The sequence below is a fragment of the Mustela erminea genome, chromosome 8, assembly GCF_009829155.1.
Source record: "Mustela erminea isolate mMusErm1 chromosome 8, mMusErm1.Pri, whole genome shotgun sequence".
Lineage (NCBI taxonomy): Eukaryota > Metazoa > Chordata > Mammalia > Carnivora > Mustelidae > Mustela > Mustela erminea.
Window position 1 is genome coordinate 18573234 of NC_045621.1, and position 14397 is coordinate 18587630.

Consider the following 14397-nt stretch of genomic DNA (forward strand, 5'->3'; position numbering starts at 1 on the left):
TAGGGGATAAATCATGAAAATTCCCAAATCTTAAATATCCCAAATTTTGTAACTCTGAATTATTGGAAAAACAAGAATCCCCAAACTCAAGCTAATACTAGATTTTCAGTGATTTCTAAGTTCCAATCTATTTCTCATATTCTAGGCCCAGTATTTATAGAACATTCTTTCTGAGTTTTTATGTACCTGATCTTTTACTTATTTTATAGTAGTATTCAGTCTTTTTTTTTATTTTTGTATTCCTGAAAAGCATTCATTTGTGTTAGTGAATTAAGAATCTCCTTTCTTGCGACACCCGAGTGGCTCAGTTGGTTAGGCATCTGCCTTCAACTTGGGTTGTGATCCCAGGGTCCTGGGATCAAGTTCTGCATCCATCTCTTCCCTTACCACCTGAAGATAGAAAAGAACAAAAGTTTTCGAAGTCCAAAAAGAATACACCCACTTTAAATACTAGTTTAGTGTAGTTGAGAGGCCATTTCCGTACCTTCGTGGTAAAGGCCAAAAGAATAATGTCTGTGTTAGTTCAGTCAGTGAGTTGTTTATCTGAAACAAATTTTTATTCCTTAAATATATCTTACCTGCACTTGGAGAATTCTCTGATGAAAGACAGTATTTGTACTGTTGCTTTGGATGTTGCTATCTACTTGAGCTAAGAGTTGTAAAAATTAAGAATGCTGTACCCTTCTCTAAAAAATATTCTGTCTGAATGAAAGAAATGATGATAAAACCCTGGCAGTTTAAATGAGAGAATCGTATCCGTTGGAAATACCACTCTTTTTGTTTTGGGGTTTTTTTTTTGTTTTTTGGGGTTTTTTTTTTAAGAATTTACCAAGTTGGGGAGTGAAGAAGAATGCAAATCACATTCCTGTTTTGAATGTGTCCTTGTAGCTATAATTATTTATGTTAACTAGTGGTTTTGTGTCTTTATTATAATAACGTCACATTTTATTTTTTGCAACAAAAAATTATAATGATGTCCTATCCCTGAAGTATCAGGAAAAAAGTAGTCCTAATTCTTGTATAATAAACAAAAACAAAAGAAATATGATCTGTGCCATAGATTGCTTTTAATCAAATGGGGAAGTTAAAAATATATGGATGACAGCACAAGTTTAAAAAAAAAATAAAAAGTGGCCTGAAATCGTCTTTCAAAAATGGTTGGTGCATACTCTCTACAAAGGATATATTATGATGATACGATGATAAATTTGTATTTGTCTTCATTTTCATTAAAATGATGGTGTAGGGAGAGGATGAAAAAAAGTTGATGGAATTCTGCCCTTATTTAGCTTGACTCAGTTCAGTCTTGTCCTCAAATGGATTCACTGCTTGTTCCTGAGATTAGGTTTTAATGTTTTCACATGCTATTTTCTTGCAGACCAAAATGCAATGAACAACATTTAGGATACGTAAACCATTTTTTTGTTGATGTTGTTTTGTTATTTTGAGGTCTTTCTTAAATTTTTTAGTTTAAAAGAGCACAGATTGTAAGTATATAATTCCAGTTATCACAATTAAAATAAAATTATTTGATAATTTTTTATCTTTGGAATTGTGGGGTATTTTGGATATTTTTTACTCTTTGGAAATGTGGGGTAAACAATTTAGGCAAGATATAAGTAAAAATAGTTTCATATAAAAATATCTAGGACTTAAAATTTTTTTTTTCAACAGGTATCTCAAAATCATGATTGAAATACAGTTTTTGGTTCATAGTTTTCAAAATGTTATTCATGACTTCTGGTATTAAAATCTTAAATTGTACAAGTAATCCTGAATCAATGCTGATGGAAAGAAAATAAATACTAAAATATGTAAAAAGTAAAAGGTGAAAGTCATCATCCTATCCAATTCTACATCTTCCTCTCCTCAGAGCTACCACTTACAATTTAGTATGTAACTTACCATACCTTTTTTGATGCACATACATGGGAAACGTTTTATAACAATTTGTTTTTACTTTTTTTCTTTTAAAATAAATAGAATTCTCTTTTTTACAGTATGCTCTGTGATTTGCCCTTCTCAGTTTGTTTTGGAAAACTTTATATGTTACTACATTACAGCTAGATTTTTCTCTCTTTCATTGCTATGACTTCTCTAAAGGTCCTTTGAATGATGGATACTTTTTCCAGTTTTTCACTATTACAAAAAAAATTCTACAATGCATATCCTTGCGTACATCTTTGTGAACTAGTCAGTAATGGAGTTTCTTATTGACTAGTAGTTTCTCCGTTTTCTAGGTGTTATTGTGTCGATTATACGTGGCAGGTATTTTCTCCCTGTGCGCTTGTCTTGGTGTCTTTTGTCATTTGAATGTTTTAAATAATTATGTAGTCAGGTCTGTTGATCTTTTCATTTGTCATCTCTTTTATGGATTCTGTATTTCTAAATTATTTATACTTCTTTCCACAGAGGTATTTTTACTTCCATTTTTACCTGTCATTGTAAAACTTTTTATAGAGCCCTGTGAATGATGGAAAATATATTAGTATGTGATATGTTCCGATGGTGTGTAGTAATGATATAAGGATCAGTTGCAATTTTGATGATCAGTTTCAGAGTTATAAAATAAATGTAATAAATTCCGGAAAAGTGTTGGGGTTTTGTGTTATTTATGGAATTGCTATAGGTAGTCATCACTATTAATAAATTCATTTTTGACAGGTAATATGCCAGGCACTAAATGATAACAATAGAACACAAGTGAGAAATAATCCCTTTTTCTGTGACTCCTTTAGACATGATTATCACCAGGAGTTTATTTCTGTTATCAGAAATATCTGCATGTAGCTGCTGCTGCTTTGAATTGTTCTCCACTAAATCTTGCTGCCATTCAGTGCCAGATTACCCAACAAATATACTACTAAAGCAGGGTCCCAAAGTAAAAAAGAGCAGCCTTGATTAACTTACTCAAAATTTTATTTCATGTTTGTGGGCATGTATAGTGTTGCACACTGTATATGGGTGAGGATTCAGAAGGCTAAGATCTGCAGTGTTTGGGGTCTCTGATTTGGCTTTGTGTCTATTTATCCCACCTTTCTATCTTGATGCCCCATAACCTGGGCTGCTTTTGTCCCACCACCAGTAATTATCTTGGAAGTAGCTTATACTTTGATGTTTCTGCCCTATAATAGAAGGGAATGCCCTCATACGAAGTACCATGAAGCCAATATCTCATAGACCCTGATATCAGCTCACTTCTATTCTCTACCTTCTCTCCATACCTGAGGAGTACAATTTGAAAAAAATTAGAATTTTACTGGCACCCTCTTCCCCTTGTTAATGGGGGAGATTCATTAAAGGGAGGAATTCCTTCTTTCTAGATGGAATAACAAGGGAAAAGAGAGGGGTGTTTTGGGTTTTTGGGTTTTGGGGGGGAGGTTTTTTGAAGGGGTTAGAATTTTACAGCTCAGCAGACTTGGATAAGTTTACAATAATTGAGCTAGATTATTTTTTAACTAGATTTCTGAGTGCATTTCCTAACCTAACCACACATATACCTATTTATAACCTGAAATTTGCCTTTAAAGTCACAAAAGCACAAAGCACTGTAGTGCTTGTAACACTCTTCCATATTATTGTAGGTAACTAAATGACCATGGAATCTGGAGCAGAGAACCAGCAGAGTGGAGATGCAGCTGTAACAGAAGCTGAAAGCCAGCAAATGACAGTTCAAGCCCAGCCACAGATTGCCACATTAGCCCAGGTATAAAATACATGGAGAGATTCCAAGTTATGTCTCCTCCAAGAGAAATATGTTTTAGACAAGAGGATTTAGTTTTTATTGCAGAGATAGACATAGAATTGAGCAGAGACATTCTTAGAATACTGAAATTCCTATTTACTAAGTATTAGCATAATTTTAGAAATGATTCACTAACAGAACAGAAAAATGTATTGTTAAAACGTTATTTGTAGTGACCTGATTTAGAATAATGACATTTTAACTAATGGGTAGAGATTGTCTCTCCTAAACGAGGGAAGAAAACCTGATATGGTAACTGCTTTTTTTTTTATCACACAGATTTATTTTGAGGCATGGGAATTTAGATAATCTGAGAGGCTAAGTTTTCTATGTGCTTAAAATAAAAAATAGGGTAAGCAGATAAATTGACACAAAAGTAAATTTCAAGGATGATAAGTTTTGTTTCCTATATCTTTTGCATATAATTTATGATTCCTTTATTTTGTCTTTGTCTTAAACATTCTACCTCTAAAGTTATATTCCTTCATCCTTATTTTTTATTCTGATTTATTTTTCCTCAAATATTTTATTAACCATTATTTGCATACATAAGAAATAAGTTAATATAAGAACATTATATAACCTTATGCCTTATATAAGAAAGGTAGTTATAGATATATAGATAAATAACAGACATAAACCTGCTAGGTAAAGGAATATGTTACTGCCTCTTTTTGATAAAGGCTCCCAGGAGAAAATAATCTTAGCAGAGGCTCTACAGTGTTGAGCTTCAGCTTCCTGAAGAATTTAAAAGCCCTACTAAGGAAGTCCCTGAGCAAAAATGAGTCTTGGCTAATAGGGGGCTAACCACAAATGGTTACTACACCATTTGTGGTGTAGTATTAACGTATGGCCCAAATACTGGACCTCTAGCAGGAATATGGTCAGAAGTGGGCTGCTCTGTGTTTTCTTCTGAGAGTATTAGGGTCTACCTCCAACCCTCAGCAGTAAGGCAAAGCAGAAAGTATCTGGGGATAAAGTAAATGCTTGGATAAGGCAGATGGAGGAATGAAGAAGAAAGAGCCAGGACTTCATCAGTACATGGTCAAGGCACACATGCACAGATCAGAATCTGGGCTCACCTAAGCATTTGACCCTGTGGTAAAAATAAGATACAATCCCAGAAAGGATCTTGGTGATGATGACAGCCCTCCAAATAAATGTCTCTTGGGGGGCACTTTTCTGTCTGATCCGGTTGTCCTCTTAAGTCTGCTATACAATACAGCCCTGGAAATTCCTTTCCCCCTGCTTTCTTACTGAATTTGTGTTCTTGGTATAATAAAGCATGTTTTCCAATGGTTTCTTGAGCAAGTTTGGGTAAAAAACTCTTGGTAAGGATATCATTTTTCTTGGGGCACCTGGGTGGCTCAGTTAAGCATCCAGCTCTTGGTTTCAGCTCAGGTCATGATCTCCCAATCCTGGGATGGAGTCCCATGACAGGCTACATGCTCAGTGAGGTGTCGGCTTCAGATTTTTTCTCCTTCTCCACCCCTCTCCACCTGCATACACACTCTCTCTCTCTCTCAAATCCATAACTAAATTATTTTTTAAAAAATGATTTTTCTTCCAAAGCTTGAAAGTTTCTTTCAAAGTTTGAACAGTCACCATGTGGTGTTGCTTTTGGAAAAGACTAAGTCCATTTATTTTGCCTCTCTGGTATCTTATTTCTCTTTGTTCACAGTGCTTCACTATTTCATTATTAGGGTCTTGGTTTGAATAGTTTTTATCCATTGTGCTGTATATTTTCATTGGGCCCTTTTTAGTGGAAGCTCATGTCTTCAATTTTGGGCAATTTCTTTAAATTATTTGGTTGAAGATTTTTCTCTCTCTCCTTTTTTCCTTGTCATCTAGATGTTATACCTAGAGGACTGTTTCTCTGATTTTCTCATCTTTTCTCTGTTGCTTTCTCTTTGTCTTTTTGCTCTGCTTTCTGGGAGACTTTTTCAGTTTGATGTTCCAACCCATTTGTTGAACGTTTTATTTCTGCTGTCATGTTTCCAAGAGTTCCTTTTGTTCTCTGAATAGTCCTTTTGTGTTTTAATAGCATCCTGTTTATGTTTAACAAAGGGAATATTTTCTGTCGTCTCTGAGAATATTAATTAGGTTTTAAGTTTTCTTCTCCCCACATAGATTTTCCTTCTGTATAGCTTTTTGCCCTTCAATTTGTTTTGGTCTCCATCTTTCATATTAGAAGCTTTCCTCTATTGTTTTATAATTGTGGTTGTCTGCTCAAGTTTAAAGTAGGGGACCAAAAAAACATTGGAAGCTCTAAGTGCTGAGGCCTAACAACTACGTGTTGTGTGTGAGCCTCACTATAGGGTGGTTATGGCCTTCCCAATGTCAGTATCTTTTAAGTCTTTGTTTAGCCCCTTGTCACTGATTAGGTTCCTACGGGAAGGCTTTATTGATCCCTTGCTTGTAGGGTAAAGAACAGGGAGCTAAGAGAGAGTAGACTGGAGGTTAGTAACCCAACCTTCAGCAGTGTCTGTTATAGGCAGTCAGGAGATCCACTACCCAGAAATTAATTCTCCATTTTTCTGTCAGCATGGAGTAGATTAATTACCCTTCCACAGAGGCTGTGGGGAGGGGATCCAGTTGCTTTTCAAAGAGCCTTCAATTAGCCTTCCTTATTTTCAGCTTCTCCCTTTACTCCACCTTCCAGGATGACTTAGATCCTGAGCCTCTTAAGGATTTTGTGGTTCAAATCAGGCTTTCCCTGTTTATACGTCATGAGTTGTCCTTCTGAGGTCTCCCAAGTACATTACCATTCATCCAATCTTCTTTCCAACCTCCAAAACTCTTCGTGTTATCTTCTGTCCCATTCTTTGCTCATGTAAGTGTGCCTTTAAAAACAAAATCAGTTTTATGAAGTTTAATTGAAGATTCAGGAAGGAGCAAAATAATATACACATGTTTAATTTATCATCCTTATCAGGCAGTCCTTTAGCATTTACTTTGAAGAGCAGAATGACGTGATATTTGAGTTTTAGAAAAGCTGGTTTTCTATTCCTATTTGTGTAGGTTTTGTTCTTTTTATTCCTAACTACAGAGTTTTTTCACTTGGTCATCCAAGTCCTTAACACATACATGATGCATTTTTGTCATAATTTCCTTTCATAATTCTGAAACCTGGTATTTTTTTGTCAGTATTTAATAATGGAAAAATATAATAAAATTGCCAAATCCAAGACTGTAGTGATTTGAAGTGAAGAGGAAAAAATTCAGCCGAGCTAGCAAAGGAAGAAAACCAATCTAAAACAATAATGAGATGCTTTATTTTACTTTTGGAATTTGCACAGTTTTGTTCTTTTAAAAGTGTGGGGCTTGAACTCTCGACCCTGAGATCAAGAATCAGATGCTTAACCAACTAAGCCACCCAGGCACCCCTACAGAGATTTTTTTTTAATGGGAAGGAAAAAAAACAATATTGGTTTTGACTATGAGAATGTAAACTTTTATGGATTTAACTAAAGAGTTGGGTAAAAGGATGATCATTGCAGCTTCCTTGTAACAGGCAAATTTGAAAACCTAAATATCCAATAATAAGGAATTTATTAAAGTAATTTTTATTGTACAGCCCTAAAACCACTAAAGAAAATTATTAATGGTATAAAAAGATATAATGGATTTGAAAGATTAAATTAGATTCCATGATTGTGTGTTATAAAAATTGAGTGTGAGTATGCACTTTTAAAAGCACCTAGATCTTCAGCAAAAATATTAACAGCAATTATCTCTGAGTGGTAGGAACATAAGAGATTTTTATTTGTATATCTGTATTGTTTACAAAGTTATGATGAGACACCTGTTCTGTAGAATGATCCGGGTAGAGAAGAGATTAACTAGCTCCTTGAGTTAGCTTGTTATATTTATTCTATAAAATAGAGAAGAGGATATAATAATTGCTTCAGATATCAGAAGAGCCTTTGTACGGAACTAAGAAGAAATATTCTGAATAACTTAGGGTTGTGGTTCTCAAATTTCAGTATAGGGGAAAGTGTCCTTAGGTCCACCAAGAGTCTGACTTTATAAATAGGCACATGTTGTAACTCTGTTGGAGGTAGTCCATGGACCACATTTTGAGAACCAGATAAAACCAAACAAAATTTATAGTGGCCAGAGAGAGAATGATTATATTAAGGAGGGAGGTCCTAACTGCCCAAAGATGGATACTCATAGTTTTAACTTCTCATTTCATTAGGGATCTTTCCTGCCCAAGCTTCTCCTTACTTCTTGTGTTCTCTGTTTCAGTTGATAGCATAGTTTATCGGTTCTTACCCAAACATGAAATATGTGAGTCATCCTGGATTCCTCTCTCACCTCCTTCAAGCAGTCATTCATGAAGCTCTTTCTAGTCTGCCTCCTGGATTTTCCTTGAATCAGTTCTCTCATTCTCCTGTGTACCACAGCTAGTACTTTACTTCTGGCTTTATCATCTCACCTAACTACTAGATAGGCTTTCTCAGTCTCCTCCCCTCCACTTTGTTCTTTCTCTGAAATAAATGGTTTTCATACTGCCACTGAAGTGATCTATCTAAAATTCAAACCTCACCATGTGATATTCCAGAGTTTGAAAGCCGTTGAGTGCCTTTCCCAGTCTCCTCAAGATATAGTGCAACTTTTTTAATGGAATATATATGGTTTTTCATGACGAGCTCATTTAGCCCCTGCCTGTTTGTGTTACAATTTTATCTTGCCCTGGTTCCTGCATTCATACGGTAACGCACTTAGTAGTGCTAACTGTCATTTATCCCTTCTTCCCCAAAATTCTGTGCCTCTCCCCTGGGAGTCAAAATATGCCTAATTTGTAATCTTTATTTCAAATTTGCGTTCTTCCCTTTTTAGGGGAGGTGGGGTAGCTTTTCTCAGTGTGTGTATTTTTCTCTTGGCAAGCCTCATTACTTCACTGGATTTTATTTTTTTGTGTTCTTTTCCCCATGCCTTCATCATACATGTACCCCAGTAATTCCCTTCATGTTTGTAGTTTCAGTTCTGACATTGCTCTTAGCACATGGGTCCACAATTACTGTTTACCAAATGAGCAAAAATTAATTGAACATCTGAATGTGTTCAAGCATAGGAACAAGAAATACTATCTGATAGATATAGATATGACATAAGAGCTCTTTGGACCTGGATATTGATTCATTAAAATTGCTTTCTTTGTGCCTCAGGAGAAAATTAATATCTCTTAAATTCACTCAGTTCAGTTCTTTTATTCCTTTAAGAGGAAAATAAATCCTTAAAATATCAACTATCATATCAGTTTGATTTAGGAAGGGTAGAAATTTTCAGTTTATAATACGTATTAATACTTTCTCACTAATAAAAGGCATACTTGTAATTAGTTTAAAAGAGAAGACTGTGCTATACATTTTTAGATATATATTTGTTCTAGACTTCGCTAAGTTTTGCCCAAGTCTGAGAGCGGTTGTATTTTAGAATATGAGTTGTTTAACACAAAATATTCTGAAGACTTTTATGTTTCTTCAAAGCTAGCATAGCTCTTGACCTTGGGTAAGTTACTAAATCTCTTGAGCAGTTGATATTTCTGACTCTAAAATGGAGCTAATCCTTATTATCCAGTCATGATTTCTTCGAAGAGCAAAATGAGAAACTGGACATGAAAGCAGGTAGGATAATTTAAAGCACCATACAATTAAAGTGTATTTAGTATTCAGAGGAAGTCTGTGTTACAAATTTTAAATATTACCAAAAAAACCTAAATTGTAAATACTACATTAAAATAGTTTTTTGTCATGTGGAAGGATTTGAAAGGGAGGGGGCATGTACAGTTTTGTTTTTTTTTTTTAAATATATATTAAATGTAATCATTAGTTTCTTTCACACCAGTGAAATACTTGGCTAGCAGAAGTCATCTTTTTCCCTGCTAAAAAAGTTGCTTCGTACTGAACGTGACTACTCTCAAAGAGGTATCTGTGATGATAATTTTTTTCCATGTTCAACACCATAGGTATCTATGCCAGCAGCTCATGCAACATCATCTGCTCCCACCGTAACTTTAGTACAGCTGCCCAATGGGCAGACAGTTCAAGTCCATGGCGTTATTCAGGCGGCCCAGCCATCAGTTATTCAGTCTCCACAAGTCCAGACAGTTCAGGTATGTGTATAAAAAAGTTCTGCATCTACTTTCATAACTGTCATTTATAGCCATATCTCTCTCCTTTCATTAGTTATGGAAATAGGAACATATCTAGTTCAGAGTTTATTTTATTTACGGTAAAGGAATATGCTGCGTCTGTATAGTCACCTTATGTATAGGAACATATATACACATAAGAACAGACCAAAAAAAAGACTTTTTCTTAAGCTACAGAAGAAAAAGACTTGATTGGGGAAAATCTTAAAGTACATGGGGTAAAGTGGAAATGTTTGGGAAAGACCAAGGCTGATATACCTTAGTTCAGGAAAATTGAGATAACAAAAATAACTTTGTATTTATTTTCTAAACATGCAATTGGAAAAAGTAAGCCCTTGTCAAATTTAATAACCTTACCTAAGATACTAACTTGAATTTGGAGATCATAGAAAACATTATAAAACCAGCTATGTCTAGGGGTGTAAGTTAGAGTATATAATTTTGAAATAATGATATATTCAGGGATTACACTGCGCATGTTATCTAATTCTTTGGAGAGATTGTTCCTTTGGATTGAATCCAGGGCAAATAAAAGCACACAGAGCTCTGAATGAAGGTGACTACTCTACTGAACTGTAGGGAACCTCAAGTAGTAGACATCTTTGCAGTGAGCTTATTGAAAGAAAAAAAAAGACTTGAATGTTCATTCAAGTAGGCCATAACCCCAGCCTCCCATTTCATATTTTTTGCTTCACAGTCTTCCTGTAAGGACTTAAAAAGACTTTTCTCCGGAACTCAGGTGAGTCCTAGGTCCTAGATTTGGAAAGAACTATTTTTAGAAAGGAAGGTGAGAAATTATTCTTTATGTTGTTATCCTTCTATAAACATGCAGTTTAAGGTTTGCATAAAGATCTTAGAGATCATCTAGGTCTAGGCCGGACTTGTTACCTGCCGAGCCCTTAGTGTATTGCTTACTTTCCCTGCGTATCTTTTCTCCTCTCCTCCAAATGGTAGTCCAGCGTTACTTGAACACTAGGGAAATGGAACCCCTGTCTCCCGAGGTAACCAATTTATAAAGAGGGGTGATTGCTGAACTGTTCTTCCCTGTGGTGAGCCAGAATATACCTTTCTAAAACATCTAACTAGTGGTCCCAGTTCCATCCTTAGAAACTTATTAAGCAAATTTAATTCTTTCTCCTTTGGGCCACTTCTTCTCCCTTGTCTCTTGCACCCTTCCTCCTTTGAAAGAAAAAATGTCCAGACTAAACAAATGTCTATTTTTCTTCAGTCATTTATTATATGATGTAGCTTTTATTGCTCTTTACTGTCCTTGCTATCATCCTGTGGATGAGAGCTGTTGTGTTTTCCTCGAGTATGGTAGCCAGACTGATTGATATTTGTAGATGGGATAAGTGCTTCCTTTGCCCTGGAAGCATTCTGTTAATGTCCTCCAACGGTATATTCGATTTAGTCAGCCGTATTATATTATTGAGTCCTTGAGCCACCATTACCCACCTCTACTTATGCTTTTGGTTCGCTTGGACACTTACATGGAAGAAGAAAAAAAAAAGAATGTTTTCATGTAAAAATACCAGCACGTGTGAATTTACATACTGAAAGATACTCGGAATGGAATTTGTTACCAAGATGGAGACAGTGTCATCCCGGTGAAAACTAAAGAATTAGACATTTCTGTGAAATCACAGTGACCAATAGTCTCCGATCCTTTGCCTCAGTTTTTATTTCATTGAGTGCTACATTACTATTCTCCATACGATGCCATTACTAATTCCCCACTCATTTTCTTCTTGGTATAGTGGAAGGAACCTGACCTGCTAATCAGGAGACCTAGATTCCCGATCACATTAATCCTTACTTTCTCTTTTTCACTTATGAGTAGGAGGCCTTTCTATAAAGAACACACCAAAATTTTCTAAACTTATTAAGATTATAATTTTTGTCATAATATGTGATATTTAATTGTCAATTATATTTTTAATTTTAATCTTTATTTTGTGACAATAATAATTTGGACCTAGGGAGTATATGGCTATTAACTTTGTAGAAATATTTATTCATCTTCTCAAGAGCACATTTTTCCATCAAGGTGAGCTATATAACTGAAAACCTGAATTCTACAAATAGAGACACAATTTTTTTACTTTATTTTTTTCTTTGAAGGGCCTACATCATGAAGAATATATTAAACTTTATGGGTCATTTGAGCTGGTTAACAGGGATTAGTATTTTGGTAACTAGGAAGTAGTTTACATCAGAAGAGATGTGTTTAAACAGAGAGAAATGATCCTGTGAACTTCTACATGGGAAAATATGAGTATTCTAGAACATCATTTTCAAAAAATACAAGACACATTTCTCTTGATGTGAGAATAAGATACTAGGGTCTGTTTCTGTTTTTAATCTAAGAATATTAGAAATTACACTGTGCTAGTGTTTCATATATGGCTTGACATTAGTGCCCTAATTTTATCCTTATGTGTATCAAGTCTCACAGATTATATGAGAATTCCTGCAAAAACAGTGGGAGTTAAACGAACGTATAGAAGTTAACAGTGGCATCTTCACTTTTAATTTGTGCTTTAAATGCATTTTTAATAAAGTGCAGTTTAAACGTGTCAGGATTATGGATTATGTTACCTTAAATTATTACAGTCATTCCTTCAACGAATTTTTATTGATCACATGCTATGTGCCAGTCACTGTTCTAGGTGCTATGAAAGACAGCAGTGAACAAATAATACTTCTCTATTCTCATGAAGATCACATTTGAGCGAAGAGAAACAATGAAAAAATAAAATATGTCAGGTGAGGATAAGTGCTGGGAAGATGATGAAAGCAGGGGAAGGGATAGAGAATGTGGAGGGCAGGGGGCTCTGTTTTCTGTAGGGTGGTCAGGGAATGCAGTGAAGAAACCAGAAGGCAGTGCAGGAGGCTAAGCCATGCAAGCAGTAAAGCAAGTCCCAAAGGTTTAGAAGTACGAATGTGCTTCATATATCAAGGTATAGTAAAGGGATGTGGTTCAGATAGAATGAACAGAAGGGAGAGTGGCTGGATGAAACATTTGATAGAATCTTTATAATACTTTTTAATATGATGGGAACAATAATAAGTTTTTGTGCAAAAATAGGATCAGTGGTTATTATTGCAGCAAAGTATTGAAGACTGGTCTAACATGAGGCTGAGTTACTTGTTTGTGTTTTACATGAAACAAGTGTTCCAAAGTTTCTGGTCTTCTTAATGATGGTGAGTAAGGATTTGGAAGGGATGTGTTATCTATACTTTTGAAAGAAGAAATCCCTTTCAACTACCCTGGGAGAAAGTGACATTTTAACAATGCAAGAGGATAACTAACTGCTTTTTGAAAGAAAGTTGTGCTGTGGAGAGAGCATTTTGAAAGAAGTTTGGAAATGTTTTCATACTTCTTTTTTTTTTAAATTGCAGTTAGTATAAATTTGTCAGCTCAAAACTCAAATATATATATAAAAAACTCTGGAAATAGAATTCTTTAAACTATTCATAAGTCTTCTAGAATTTCAGTAGGTTTTGTACTTGTTAAAATACAAAACTGTAACACCTATTATTATTAGCATACAATTATTAAAAGCCAGGGAGATGAAAATGCACTAGGTAAATCTCATCAAAAGTTTGTATAATTGGTAGATGAAAATGAAAAAACGATGTTATATTTAGTAAGCCCAGTCAAAAATGCACTTACTTTTATGTCTACTTCTCATGAGTTCCCTTTTTCAACAATAGCAAATGCTAAATCAGTTTTTAAAAAGCCCAAGCTTAGAATCAGAGGCACTGTTATAAAATATTAAGTGATTTTTTAATGAAGCATATTAAATCACATTGTTCTTGCTCTATAAAAAGTGGGATGATTTACGTTTTAAGAAATTTACAAATGTTTTGATACTTCTACTCCTCTCTTTAAAAACTGTTTTATTATAAAAACAACAGTTAAAATTTACAGAGGGAATATATATGCTTATGTAAAATTTTCTTGTTTATAAGGAAGATCTGCAGGTGAAAAGAATTTGGAAATCATTATTCTAGATGTTTATTAATGTTCTTGATCCAGGGAGTAAATAACTATACCTAAACCATAAGTCTGAGTTTCAAAGGGACCGTGTGTAACTTGAGAAAGCATCTAACTTGGTTTTAGTCACTGTATATTTAATTTTGAAATTTCAAATAGCTTCAAAATGGGAAGATTGTCCTCCTTACAAATAGGAGGTATTGGTTTTTAACAAACTAAAAGTTGAGAAATAAAGATCTAAAACTTTACATCTACAAGTTGTGATATGGCTTTTGAAAATGTCTCAAACTTCTAAGTGGTAAGGTTAAAGACCTATTCAAGGAGCTAAGAAGAGGGTTAATGAAAGAGGTGACAGGAGGTAAGGGACCAGAAGAAGGGCCTCTACCAGTGGAATGTGATGGTAGTTTGTGATACCTATGGTTGGGATATCATTTTTATATGGGTATGTCTAATAACTGTTAATTATATTTTAAATTGTAATTAATAGTTGTT

General features: G+C 34.7%; 1 protein-coding gene across 6 annotated transcripts in view; it reads left to right on the forward strand.

Moving 5' to 3' along the window:
- Positions 1-14397, forward strand: part of CREB1 (cAMP responsive element binding protein 1) — a 58772-nt gene that overhangs the window by 14173 nt on the left and 30202 nt on the right. For 5 of the 6 annotated variants that reach the window (XR_004288497.1, XR_004288496.1, XM_032354579.1 and 2 more), the window contains exons 2-4: positions 3585-3706; positions 9720-9866; positions 10603-10644. Coding sequence is in view for 4 of the 6 variants with exons in the window: in XM_032354579.1 (XP_032210470.1) it covers positions 3593-3706; positions 9720-9866; positions 10603-10644 (303 nt within the window). In the remaining 2 variants the exon portion in view is untranslated. The remainder of the gene's footprint in view (positions 1-3584; positions 3707-9719; positions 9867-10602; positions 10645-14397) is intronic. The other variant, XM_032354581.1, reaches the window with a different exon arrangement.